Source organism: Typopeltis vanoorti, chromosome 1 (genome assembly GCF_054136105.1).
Source record: "Typopeltis vanoorti isolate ZY-2024b chromosome 1, IOZ_Tvanoo_1.0, whole genome shotgun sequence".
Taxonomy (NCBI): Eukaryota; Metazoa; Arthropoda; class Arachnida; order Uropygi; family Thelyphonidae; genus Typopeltis; species Typopeltis vanoorti.
In genome coordinates, this window is record NC_143549.1 from 80,874,157 (window position 1) to 80,889,160 (window position 15,004).

The 15,004-nt window shown below is 33.3% G+C and overlaps 1 protein-coding gene across 4 annotated transcripts in view; it reads left to right on the forward strand.

Moving 5' to 3' along the window:
- Positions 1-15,004, forward strand: part of LOC150110131 (uncharacterized) — an 89,692-nt gene that overhangs the window by 54,154 nt on the left and 20,534 nt on the right. For 2 of the 4 annotated variants that reach the window (XM_090398020.1, XM_090398035.1), the window contains 3 exons: positions 478-569; positions 3,047-3,109; positions 11,793-11,934. In XM_090398020.1, coding sequence (XP_090254146.1) covers positions 478-569; positions 3,047-3,109; positions 11,793-11,934 — 297 coding nt within the window. Of the gene's footprint in view, positions 1-477; positions 570-3,046; positions 3,110-11,792; positions 11,935-13,945; positions 14,085-15,004 lie in introns of all 4 variants that reach the window. The other 2 variants (XR_016548830.1, XM_090398028.1) reach the window with 2 other exon arrangements.

The window sequence follows — 15,004 nt, forward strand, 5'->3', positions numbered from 1 at the left end:
ATTCTCCTTTCACATTCCGATTATCCTTCCTTCTACCTCTCCTCTTTATATTCTGACTATATTCCTTTATCCTCAGCTATACTAACAGAAACTTCTCTCCACAAACTGATAAGTACCTCAGTTTAAAATGCTTTCTGATGCACACACTGTGATAAGAGGGGAAAAAGATGAACCGGTTGAGCCTTGAGACAGAGGAGGTAGCGCTCTACAAATACAAGCTTGCTATCTTTACTATTATGTATAGATAAGACATCATGAATAGTAAAACAATATCGAAATGACGTGTTAAACGGCACGTCACATTAACGAAGTGACGTGATAGCGAAATGTCCAGTAGCGATCGATATCCTAAAGCCAAATTACTCATTGTCCGTATAATTTTTGTGAGTGTATATTAATTAAATGCCGTAACAAAATCTGTTTTCGTATATTACGACGTGCTTTTTATGTCATAACGTGTTGTTTGTTGCATTTCAGAGTCATCTTTTTTTCGTCATGGAATACCTCTGTGGAGGAGATCTCATGTTTCACATTCAACAATCTGGCAGGTTCGACCAGGAGAGGGCGCGGTAAGTATTTGCTTCGTAATCAGTCATCCTTGAGAGTTGACAAGGAGCATTCCGTTGGCGTCCTTTCAACTTCTGTGTCGACAAGTGGCATGTGTCACTGATAATATATATAAGTAACCTCTAAGTTCGCTACTTGCAAGGAGTATCGCAGACAATTAGAAAACAAGTATAGAAACACAAATCATATATACTTTACTCGAACTGTGTTTTTACAATTACATAGAATGAAATAAATAGGCATAAACACAGGACGAGTTTACCTACGTTGTATCATGATCTCACTCGTAATAAACAAGAAACATATTCCAGCATGTTTAGCATAAGACAGAACATTAAAGTATGTCATATTAACTTTTAACAACAGAATCACATTTTCCATTATCCATTATCCAAATCTAAATAGGTGATTTCAAGGGTCAGCCATTTCGTGACCAGGCAAGTAAGCGGAAAATATTTTCCCAGCCTAAGATTCTGAATCCTCTTCCCCATGTCTCTGTCCCTCTCTCAATGTATATGAGTGTGCGTGTGCGCGCGCTGCTGCGCAAGTATTTGAGTAATCGTTCAAGTAAGGGGTAAAAAACGATTAGCTCTTTTACGAAATATTTTTATATTTCGTAAAAATAAAAAGCACAATGTTGCTTCTATTCTTCTGATTCAATTTACCCTGACTTCTCGCGGACCAACGATTAAGAACTACTGGGTTCTTAATCGTCACAATTCTTAATCGTTTTCCGATCATCATAAACAAGACTGTGTTATTTCATTGTCCGAATAAATCTGAACTGTTCATTTTCATTCAATATCTTAATGACACAGTTCATTCACATACAGTATATGAAGTGAGTCCTCTTTTATCCCAGATATGAAAGTTTTAATCACCTTATTATACTTTATATAGTATTTGTCTACAGGCAGAATCAATCACAAGAAAGAAATTGCTTTTTTAGACATTTATTATTCTTTTGAATATTATAAGATTATAATTATTAGGAGAACATATATTGAGTAAGACAAGAGAGCAAAAGTAGAAAGTATGAACATAGAGGAAGAAACGTTAGTTCAGCAGAATACTTGTGGTTTCTGTATTCCTGTATTCCTAACACATTACAAGAAATGTTTTAGAAGCCACCAGAGAAGAGTAATACCCATGGTGATAGCTATAGAAAAGTCTTGGGAGAAACCAATTACTTCCATAACAAAGGAGAGGAATTGTTTAATAATAAGAAAGGGAATATTTGATTAATCTGAAAGCTCACTTTTGTCCAGAGACAATTAGATTAATTTCTTTAAGAAGGATATTATAAGGTGGGTCGCGTTCAGAATTTTGCAAACTGATATTTGTTTAGAAGATTAGAAGAAAAGTTTTTTTAGATGGACGGACGATAGATCCAATATGTTGCAAAACAGTCAGCTTGAAGTCAACGTTTATTCCAGAAAGAAAAATCTGATATCAAAAGTAAGTGTAGATGTGAAAAGAAACAAGTGTATTAATGAGTTTCACTATCATTAAAATCGCGCAAGGATATTCACTTTTCCAAATGGAATAATATTCTGCAGATTCATAGTCTTTGACAAGTTGAAGAATATTCGAAAACTTTTAATCGTTTACGAAAAAGTTATAGCTTATAAGGAATAAAGGTTGTTATACATACTCCTCTCAAAATAACTGGGAAATAGTTATAATCATCTGCAGTCAATGAAAAGATAACTGATTATTATTTTAAACGAAACAAAAAAACTTGTGGTACTACAGGAATGCTCGAAAAATTATAGCCTCTCTCCCCCCCCCCTTCCTTCCCATCCGCGTAAAGAACCCTTCAGAACAGAAACTGGTTTTTGAGTACAAGAAAAAAGTTAAATATAAACAATACCTAATGAAAAGAAACGATAATGACATCCAAGATTATGTCTGACTCTGGTAGCTTCGGTATGGTATGAGATTATGGTATGGTATGGTATGGTATGGTATGGTATGGTATGGTATGGTATGGTATGGTATGGTATGGTATAAAGGCCACTAGCCTTTATTAGAAATGTTTATGATTTGGTATTGCATTCATTGCAATGTGTGCAATGAGTGATTTTTCCCCACGAATATCCAGGTTTCCTATTGGTTTCATATATTATAATACATACGAAATTATAGTACAAATTATTATAATACAATTATAATTAATATTATAATGACACGTAGTCTGTTTTTGCCTACACACATTCCTGATTTTTATTCACTTTAATTCTTCCTTTCCGAAGTTTATTACACACTGTACGCTCCTTTCAGTAGTAACGAATCCCCTAACTAAAGTTGGATAAAATTAATTTATAGAATGTCCGAAAATCGTAATGATCATTACACTTTCATGTACATTAAACTTAATGCTATCTTATTTATCGCACTAAGAATATTTCATATTTTTCTCTGTATAATTTATCTGCGTTATTAATTGAAGTAATATATTTCCTTATTTATTTCACAGGTTTTACTCAGCTGAAATTGTTTGTGCTCTGAAGTATCTACACAAGAAGGGGATAGTATACAGGTAAATTTATCACATTATGTTATTTATATTTAAGAGTTGAACTCTCTAAAAGCACTAGAATTTGAAAAATGTTAATTAAAGTGCATGGATTGAAATAAATTATTTAATTGATTGGTCTTTTAATACCGCATATCCGCTGCAAAACAAATACTGTAAGGTTACTATATTATAGCTAGAAAGATTAGCGGAAAACAGTATGAAATTGACAGGGAGTTTCTTTTTGTTTACTTACATACGTTTCTGACTTCAATTTAGTTTCCCCTCTCTGAAACTTAGCAATTATAAATAAAATAAAATAAAAATAAAAACATAAAAGTAATCTGATGACTGTTTACGAAATGCGCCAAAAAAGACAATCATTACTTTCGGATAAGATTCATCTGAAAAGCAACTCCTCTTCCAGTCTTCACAGATCCAATAACGTCTCTTAGATACAAACTGCAGACGTTGTCGTCAATCATTTGGCGAAAACCATAGATACCTGGGGCACCGACTTCGGACACCTATACAAAGGAAGGAACGCTGAATTGTGGTTTGGGAAACAGCTCTTTTTAAATATCATGGTCAGCCATTCCTCAGTTTTTCATGAACTTGCAAAAGGCAAAAGGAGAAATAATTTGCGTTCATCACGTGGCCACCAACTCTGCCGACTTTTGTCCATTCCGATATTCTGCCACTCTTGAAACACCTTAATTATAGCCTCCTCGAGCAGCTTACTGTATTACAGCATCCTGGATACTACTACCACCGCTCAATTGACACCCTAAAATAAGTGCCTTCTTTGAGCCTATAAGATTACGTTTCTTGCCAATGTCGATCAGCAACTTCGAATGAACAGTACGTAATATAGCGAACTCCAAGGAAGGCATTAATTTTAGGGCTCCAATAGAACCGTGGTAGTATCCAGGAAACTTCCAATACTGTAGACTGCTCGAGGATGCTGTGGTTCAGATATTCCACGAATGGAAGAGTACTTAACCGACAGCAGTCACCGGGCCGATGGTTGGCAGCCACGCCTCATTGATGCTCGTAATGTAATGAACACAGGTTCTTTCGTCTTTTGCAAGCTCATGGACGAAAACCTGAGGAATGACTGACCGCACCTGGAGGAACAGAATAACGGATTATGAAATAACGGGGATAGTCATAATATTTTAACTGGACTGTATATCCATGTTTAATTGCTAACATCTTGAAAAAATTTCCTAAATACCTAAACGTGTAACCTAATCTATAGACTTACAACTGAGAATGTAGTTGAGGTTTTCGTTTTCCTATTTTCATAGCTACCGTAGTAGCTTAGTCGATATCGACGATATCCTTGGGCAGAAAGACTTGCATTCAAATCCTCTTTAAAATCTGAAAACCATTTATAAAAGTTTTTTTAACTGTGAAACTGACTAATTTTGCCAGTCTCATACGGTATGAAATAAATTCTCATATATGACTTGCCTCCTGCATCTGTTACGTTCGGCTTTCTGGCAACCTAGTTCGATGCATATTATGTGTGAATGTGCCTGAATCTTCGTCCTCAAATTTTCCGTCTGCGTTGAATGCAAATCCAATCCACAGCTTTACTGCTGACTGGACACTGCACTTCTCTCTCTCTCTCTCTCTCTCTCTCTCTCTCTCTCTCTCTCTCTCTCTCTCTCTCTCTCTCTCTCTCTCTCTCTCTCTCTCTCTCTCTCTCTCTCTCTCTTATTAGACAAACCTTGCACTACACAAATGAACAAAACTTTCAGAATATCAACTTGTACAACTTTAAATTCGGATTTTCAAACTCACCTTCTTATTTTTTGCGAAGAATAACCTTTTTCTTAAAGTGCTACTTTAACAATACTGAAATCTCTGGACAAGATGTTTTTTATGGGATAAGTGTAACCTCCAATCTTTGGAGATTTAAATTAGGTTTTTTTATTTCGCTTAATTCACTACTTTACCTATGAACAACAATAAACGCTATTGGATCGCAAAGCTGTCTAACTATTGAATAGTGTTCTTTCATTAGAAGTGATATCCCTAAGAATTCATCACTACGAATGCTTGATTTAGTACATAAGAGAGCAATTAGGTTGATAAATGACCCATCTCTCACATTCCTTCTGACCCCGCTTCATCCAGAAATACAATTTCTGGTACATGCATTTTCTACAGATATCTCTATGGTCACTGTTCATTAGTATTATCATTGGTAATTCCCCGCTCTCGTCTAAATTTGATGAAACACATGCAGTAGCTATTCAACGTTCCACAGTTCAGCTTCAAATCTCACTTTTTTTTTCTTTCTCTTCATTCATTTCTTCTACTACCAATGTTAACAAGTTTCCTCTTTCTCTCCATCCACAGTGTTAATGTGTTATTGTTGAATAACCTCTCTCTTGTACGGAATCACCATAAAAATAGTCCATTGATTTCTCGACTATCTGCCGTAAGGTAAATATCTGGTCTTGGCAATCCCTATTTGGCCTAAATCCAACAATATCTCAAGTATCCTTCCATAAATATTTCCTAGAATACTGCTGGAAATTCCTTTAAAATTCTCACATTCAGTTTTATTTGCCTTTTTATAAACTGGTACGATTAGATTCTCTTTTCCCGCCACATGACCAAGAAGTTTAAATTATGCAAAGTAACATCTATAAAGCGTTTATACAATCACGTTTCAATATTTTAGAATGAATATCATGTGCAGCTGTGTTTCTATAGTTGATGTTTCTGGTTTTGTTTTCTACCTCAAGTATTGATATGTGCTGCGGATGACGTCCCTTTTGGATATATTTTAGAACATTTGTATCGCTTATTATCACATTTAATAATTTTATAAAATGATCCTATGACTTTTGTTTAGCTACTTTTACACATAACTTAGTTTTCTACATTTTCCTCCATATCCTTTATGATGACAAACTGAGCAAATACTGACTTAATATTGAAGAACTTTGTATATGATTTCTTATTTTGATGAAGTGCTTCTTTTACCATGTCATCACTTTTCTTACTTTTCTGTCAAATTTGCAAGCAACTTCAACTAAGCTTCTGGGCGGATGAATCTCTGTTTTCTTCAAAATTTTCCATTCTGTGACTGAGGTTTGGTTCTTATTTCCATACTTTTTTCTCGAAAAATAATTTAGAAAAAAGCCACAGTACCCCATCCACAGTTCCCAAAAAAAAATCCTGGACTCAAGTTTTGTACTTATGGAAAATGAATATTTCTGTTTAAAACAAACTCACTGCACCCATTATGTGTAATTTGGACTATATGACATGACACTATTTCAGTATATTGTTATCTTTAACATTAGCAGGTCTCATTTGGTGGTGGTGGTGACGAGATTTTTCCATTGCAAAGACTAATATTTCTTTCTTCAAAATAGACACATTTGCCGTTGAACACACATACTAGGCAAACTTATTACACTCTTCTCATGATCTTAGTTTTCCTGACATATTACTAAAACAACAACGATATCATCTGGAACTCTTATGTTATAATTAGCTTACCATCGTTCAAGTAAAATATTTTATTGTAACGTTTGTTTTTATTAATGTCTACTTGTATTGTGAGTTGAGTCCGACTGTTTCAGATTAGCATTCTTGTTTAACATGAGAGAGAGGGAGAGAAAGAAATCTGTCTAACTTTGCTGACGCTACCACTTCTTTGTTGTTGTTTTTTTGTCACTATGTTATGTGGAAAGTGTTGAGGCATCACTTGGCAATAGCGTCATCATGGGCAAGGTCATGGGATGTTTCATTCAATACGTTGAAGTTCAAGATTCCAACGCATTGAGTACCTTATAGAGACCACCAGGATAAAAAAAAATAATTAAATCAAATTAAATTAAAAATTTAATATAATATCTAAAAATACCAGGATGAAGGCTTTTTAGGGATTTTTATCACAGCATTTCATAAAAAAAACTTTATTTCATTTAGTGAAACTAACGCAGTACAGAAGGGCACGTTATCTGATGAAAATGAAAATTTAAAAGAAAGAGCTGTCCTCAATGATTATAGGGTGTGTACAAATTAGATATCATTATTTAGATTAAACACAAATGAGATATACCACTGCAACAGAACAAAAGCAAATATGTAGACGTTTCAAGATGAGAACTCTTACTGGTTGGATAAAGAAACCAACCGGCTAGACAGAGGAAAATTATTAAACGATTTGTAGACAGCAGCTTCGTATATTATTCGTGTACTGTTAAGCATAAAGAACTCTTGATGAGCATTCATCAAAAATTAAGACTGAGAATTCGAGAATTCATGAGAACTTTTGCGAGTTGGATGGAGAAACCAACCGACTTGACAGAGGAAAATTAGTCGATTCGTAGACTGCAACTTCAACGTCGTGTATTGTAAGCATAATGTAAAAATGGCATTCGATATTTCTGTAAAGGATACTCAGTATTTTATACTACATATCTATATTTATAAAATAAAGAGTTTCTTCGCTTGTTTGAGCATCATCCAAAATAAATCACTGATACTACAAAAGCTGTTCATGGATTCTCACACTAAAATTTCAATGGTTGTTCAAGAAACATCTAGGAAGAAAGAGTTTACGCTCTTTCGTTTTTCAGATCATTTCTCAACCCTATCACTATTTTGGTAGGGAAATAAGGAGCTGTTTGTTGTGTTTTGACATAAACCGTTGGGAGTCCTATTGTTTAAAAACTTTTGAAAATGATTGAAATTTTTTTTTCCTTTCTAATATTTTGTTGTTGTTATGTTCCATCGAGTCGTTTTCGACTCCTGGTGAGTCTATGAACATATATTCTCCATTCAGATCTGTCCCTGGCTATATATCTTTCAGAATTTCCAAGCGCATTTCAGTTGCTTCTTCATTCACCCATCTAATTCTTGGTTTTCCTCTTCTCCTGCTTCCATCAACTTTAGCAAGCATCATCATTCACCAACCCCATCCACCCATCTAATTCTTGGTCTTCCTCTTCTCCTGCTTCTATTAACTTTAGCAAGCATCATCATCTTCTCCAGACTGTCATTTGCTCGCATAATATGTCCGAAGTATGACATTTACTAATATACAGCACTTTAAAACTTCTCTTTTGTATGATATTATGATATTGGAAACATATGACAGTAGGCATGTACTAGTATTATGCTGCTAGTTGCGTGTCTAATTGTTCACGTTTTTCTCTCAACAAGTATAGAAAATTGTTAAACGCCACTGACAAACGTTTAAATTTTTATAATTTAAAAATTTAAAATAAACATGAAATAAGCAAAGAGCATTTATTCAGAACTAAATAAATTATAGGACATTAATTTCAGGACATCAGGGAAGAATCCTTTCCTATAAAAAACATTACCTTACACAACTTATACCTACTCACAAGATATTAATTAAAATTAAAAACAGAGAAAGAAGTCTTCCTAAATAGAATGGCTTCATTTTGAATAAGGATCAAGATTGAGATTTTCTATTTGTGCAAGATCTATATCTGATTACGGATCAATTTGAGAAACTGATTAAAGTTGGAAGATAATATGAACTTTTACATAATAGCATAATATTACATAACATATATAAGATAGTATTTTAATGCTTGTATACCTTTAAATGTCTATAAATTTTAATAGCACTCTCTAGTTATACATAAACAATCGGAATATAATATTATGTACACTTTTTATATTCCGCTTATTTATCTAGGTCTAAATGTTGTCATCCAAGCTTTGATTCTTAATTAAATAGAACAATGCACCAATCAAGCATAAAATTGTACATTTTTCTTTGGCTAATCTGAACACAAGAACTCCGATAAATTGAAAGAAAATAAATCTATAAGTTATGTTTTACACTAAAATGTTTGTCTTGTTTCTTTCTCTAATGGAGACATCGTACTCGTTTTTCCTCTTTCGCATAGATGTCGCTCCAGTAATTTCCGTTTACCTTCACATGTACTGCATAGTTCCCGAATGGTTCACTTAATTGTTTGGCATGGCTTGCGCGAGTGGTATTTGCACGTTCTAAAAGAAAACTTAGCGCTGTTTGTGAGATAATGTCACGAGACTATTAGAATACCACAGTGAGTAAGTCGTTGTAGTCTCTGATACTACATGAATTGAGCACTAGACTTTCTTAATTTTGAAATTTCACATTTCTTATTTTTATTGATTTATTTGAAAACTTCGTATTATTAGGAACGACATGGACATTCCTTTCTAATCATTAAGTCTATTTTCTAAAAATAAAAACAAATATATTAATCATGTAAAGCGTTTTGAATACGACATGTTATCGGAAGGTTGGTTTTATCTGAACTCAGGTGAAGGTTCCTGAAGGCTTAATTTTGAATACTGAGTAAACTGCAGGCAACTATAACATCCATAGTCATCAACGAAAGTGTAATTAAGGCTTATCTTGAGGGGGAGGGGAGATTCTGGTAAAATTAAGATAAACATAGTATAGCCTCATGATTTCTCTTACCAGAACATTTTAAAATAATCCTAATGGAATCCAAAGAGATTAAATTAAACAAGCTGATTTTTTTTCACGAAACATTAAATCGCTTTTCTACGAAATCGGTGTACTCCACGGACAGGATTTTATTGGATCTCAACTAATTATGTTTCGTTTCATGTGGCGCCGTAAGCATAAATTAATTTACTATAGCGTTACGAAACTGAGTGCATTTTAGAATGCATACCTTGGTCGGGTTGGGTCATGTATAATAAAGATCAAATTAACTGAATGATTAGGGTGCAACGTCGAGTGGGTCAAGATTATCGTTTGCCTTTAAGCCAAATATTATAAATATTACTGACTACTCATAGCGGTCATAATCTTCAGTGTAGACACTGTTTCCATCGTTTAATTAATTTATTTATTTAGTTAGTCTGCTAAGCAGTGGTTCTTTTTTATTTGATTTCCAGTTTCTTATTTATGTAAATTATTCTTTTCTGAATTCGTTCTATTAATATTCTCGTTCTTTTTTGATCTCTTTTTGGTTGTAACCGACATTCTTTTTAAATTTGTTCACCGTTAATTCTATCAAATTTGATTTTATTCTGTTTGGTTTCAACTAATTATCTTAATATTTTCTTTTCACATGCTATATTTACTGCCATATTTTTGATTTCAATTTTTTTTTTCACATCTGTTAATGTCGGACTACTGATTTATAGATTCTTACTTTTGTTATTTTTTTATTTTTCATATTGTTGAATTTAAACATAATTAAAAATGTATTATTCTCAAAGGGATTGCTCTTTTACATCAGTGTACCATGTTTTCATGGTAAGAGTTATTCCTAGGTATTTTAATTCAGTTACCTGTTCTAACGTTTTTCCTTTTATATCTTATTACTTCTTTTGCGACTGTAACTGTGCTTGCTTTCTATTGTTATTTCCTTGTTAAAATTTCTGCGTATCTGTTGTGATTTAAATAACTGTCGTTCCTGAAAATAATAATACGAGTACTGTATAATCCGGATATCTGGCTCCATTCTCCTTTTTCCTATAAAATTTACCATCAGTTGTACAATTTATTTCTTCACATTCCTCTTGATCTGCTTAAATGCTTCGCAGAATTACAAGTTTCGTAACTTGCAATTCCGCGAATTTTTATACATACCATGTGTATTAATATTTGGGTCTATTCATTCGGGCCACATAAATGTGACACATCCATGCTACTATGTTTAGGTGCGTCGCCTTGACACTTGGCCAATTCACACATGATTTTTCATTATTATTTTGTTGGTGTTGCAGTCGTCGGAAGGAAAGTTGGAATTCTAGTAAAGTCAAATGAAGGTCTGAATTTGTAATGTTTTATACGACAAACTACATGCTGAATTATTGGTTCAGAGTTTTAATGCATCTTTGAAATATTATTTTGAATGCAGCACACGAGTGCATTCATTACAGAAAAAAACGACCTATGCTATAAAGATGTAGTTCAAACTATGAACATTAGTCTAATATATATATGAACTAAATTTCATCATTGGTTTAATATATAGCACGTAACAGTTGTAGTAGGAGTGATAAAGGAACCTCATATAAATGCAAATTGGCACCATGATTCATCAGTTACGTTGTCTTTGCAGTGTACACAATTACTAATTCTGCAGTGTGATGAAAAAAGACAATTTTTGTTCTACGCACTTTAGTTAACCTATTTCGTAATTAGCAGTTTATATGCATCTACTCAGCAGTGTAAACTTTTATCCCCCCCCTCTCGTTTCCTGAGTATCAAAAACCTGTTCAATCTGTAAAAGAATACAGCCTATAAACGTCCATTTCCTAAATGCACCGTTAAGCCAAGAGTAGAAAGAAGGTGTGATTACGCCCCATGTACCATGAATATTCATTTCAAATTAAAAGTCTATGAACAGTTGCTGCTTTTTTAATATCGACAATAATAGCCGAGGGATGTCTCTTCATCTTGAGGATTCCCATCCAATAATTCTTGTAATACAGAGTATATGTGATGCCCAAACATCGGGTCCACTTCTCCTTTAGAGAAAATCCTCCCTTTACGGAATTTTCAGCAAACGAACGAAGTAATGTTTGTTTGTTTGTTTGTTTGTTTGTCGGCGTCTTTAAATGATTTTGTAATACAATGACATTCTGTAAGAATCGCTGACCTAACCTAAGTTAAATCATTAATACTTCATCTTTCAGACTCTTTTTCTCATCTTCCTTCACTTAGGGACGCCAAGTTAGATAATCTATGCCTTGATGCCGACGGTCATATAAGACTAGTGGATTTTGGTTTCTGCAAGCTCCGCATATATCGCCAAGAGTGCCTTCCACGCAATCTCTGTGGGACACCCGATTACATGGCACCAGAAGTAGGTTGTTTCCTCGCATTTTTTCGCATGGTAGCAGCAATCCAAATGTGTGATGATCAACTAACAGTACAGCGAGCAATTTACATTACCTAACTTACAAAATTAACTTCAGTTTTTTTAAAAAAACATAACCAAAAAGCGTGACATTAATTTGGGTTTTGGTTTTGTGTAGCTTAACTGCATGAATTAGTGTATTCGAGATATTTTATTAACGCAGCAACTATTCACCTATTCTCTTACAGATGAAAAAAAAAGTTTCCTCAATGGCTTATTTACTGCCCTTCAAGATTTAGGGTACCAGAATTTTGTACAGCTATATGATAGTTTAATTTTAATTTACAAATAACTAACTTCTATTTGCAAATAAAACTCGTTACAGAGGAATTTTATATCATTGTGTATAATTCTTTTATTCCCATAGCGAATTTAAAATTCTCATGTTTGATTATCTGGATAAACTAAATGGTCTTTTAGCTACAAAAATAAAGTGAGGTTTTATAAATTGTCGCAAGCCCAGGCAAATCATTTCTGCGAAGCCACGAATTTAGGAAGAAAAAGATATTCTGAAGTATATTCATTTGAGGAATAATGGATCAGTTAATGTGCATAAAATTTTGTCTTTAAATGTAATTTCTTGACTAGGTCATGAAAGTAATTTTAGCGTTATTTATGAATGCGTAAACATATATTCAAGAGGTTGAATGTTATTATTAAAATGGCATGCTTTCCTTACAACACACAAGCTCGTAGATGAAATATGTAAAGTTAAATCGTTGTGTACAATTTATTGCGAAAAATTACTGGTTTCCGGTATGTAGCTCACTAATTCCCCAATATCATCTACTTTATTTCGATGATAATTTCGATGCAGATAGTTGAAATACAACTACCATGTCATCTGAGAGACGCAAACCGAATGTTACTTATGGAAAGAAACACGGAAATATATTTTTATATACAATAGTCTTAAACAAAGTTATTTTATACATATAAAAAGCTAGAGCTCCAGCCATTTAAAACGGAATATTATACTGCATTACAAGCAAACTTAGAGGTCTTGTTGCCTTTATGAATCGATGAAGTGATATCTACAAATACTGAAAATTCTGCCACTGCTATGAACTTAGCGTGTCTATGTTTGGCTGGGAGAAATCTTATCCGAGATCTCGTCAAAAAGTATAAGAAACGTCTAAAATTTAATTTTGGCTTTTCGATTTTGGTTTTAAGAGAAAACCAAATTCCAATGGGGGAAAAAAAACTTTTTATCGCTATCATTATCATTTTTATTCAACAAGCATGCAAAACAATTTGAAATGGTAATTTTCTTTGGCTTCAATGGACTGTTTTATTAGCAAAACGATTCAAAATCAGAATAAGAATTCCGCTCTGGCTTGATAAATATTTAATGAAGTTTTTCATTGCAATTAAATTATTTAATGGGAAAAGTTCGGAAATTAACATCATGCGTGCAAAATATGCCAAAAAAAGCTCTACGTTTAGCTTTTTTAATGAAAGGTGTCATTACACAAGAATACTATCATGAAATGTACCTTTTTTTAAAACGATTGTCTGTAATCGTTTCTTTGTTATATCACGTTATGTGTATGTGTTTGGGGAGGGTTTAAGTGAGGCGAATATAATCATGCAAAATAATCTACTGCTTTTTTGATATTTTTGGAAGATTAGAAAATCAGGGATCACATAAACCAACTTTAACGCACTTAGAGGATAAACAGGTTTTAATTAATTATACTGTGTTTCAACTGAATTTAAATACCGGTATTCACGTGATGAATTAAGCAGTTATCCATGCAAACAATGCATTAACAATTTTGTTTTATTACAGATTTCGTCATTAATAGTATTTAAAAACATAATCGACACACTAATATACTGTAAAAACACTTACAAAAAATTAAAATATACATTAAACTGGAAACACAAGCGGCGGATCTCTGTTTCAGAAATCAAACGCGTACGCATATAATTGTCTTTTTTGCCTAATTTACAGAGATCTCAAGTTGGATAACATTCTGGTGTGTACGGATGGACATGTAAAAATAGCCGACTTCGGCATGTGTAAATGTGACGTCAGCAATGGCAACAAGACATCCACATTCTGCGGAACTCCAGACTACATCGCTCCAGAGGTGAGATTCAGAGGGGATAAGCAAATAATTTTGTAGTCTTTTGATTTTGATATTTATAAAAGGACTATTTTAATTGGCCCATACTTATAAATGCATTTCTACATCCTGATAATATTTATCTGTCTCTTTGAAGCTCTACGAAATATGATATTAATCTTCAAAAAATAATTCTGTTATAACATTGAAAGGAGTCATTTTGGGATACAGCAACTACGAATGTCATTCATCAACACCAAACAGTAATATTTTATCTATCTATCTGTTTTGCACACATGAATGAAACATATCCTGGTTATTACGCGTATAAATCTTAATCACAGCGCCATGGTCTTTGCTTGACTAACTTCAGCACAATGGAAACTACGCGAAAATTTATTTCAGTATCATTTCATATCATTACACAAATAAAGTATGCTATTTTATAATTTAATAGCTTTATCTGTTTTGTTGTTATCATTATTATTATTATCGCTTCTCTTGTCATTGCCTTTCAGAAGCTTCTTCATTCCTTATTCTTAACTTACTCACCTCCAGCCTACCTGTACACATTAGGAATTCCATCAAAAATCAGGTAATCTGTTTGGTTTATATGCCTGTTTCTACAGAAAACAAACAAAATCATTCTTTCTCACCCCTCTGCGAATGATTTTTTGCATGATGGATTCTGACGTAACCAATTAACCAATTTCTAACGTATGCACGAATGCTTAATTTATATAATTTTCCTTAACATTATTTTCTTCTTTTTTTTTGTTTTCAATTCGAAAAATGAGCATGAATTTTAAGTGCACTGATTAGTGTGTAGATCAAATATCTTCTATATTTAACTTCAAGTCCATGAAGTCTTGATCTTTGAGTAGTTCTTTATTTCTTTTCAGCATAGCAGAAGGTCTTTATGGCGAATCAAATTTTAAAACACC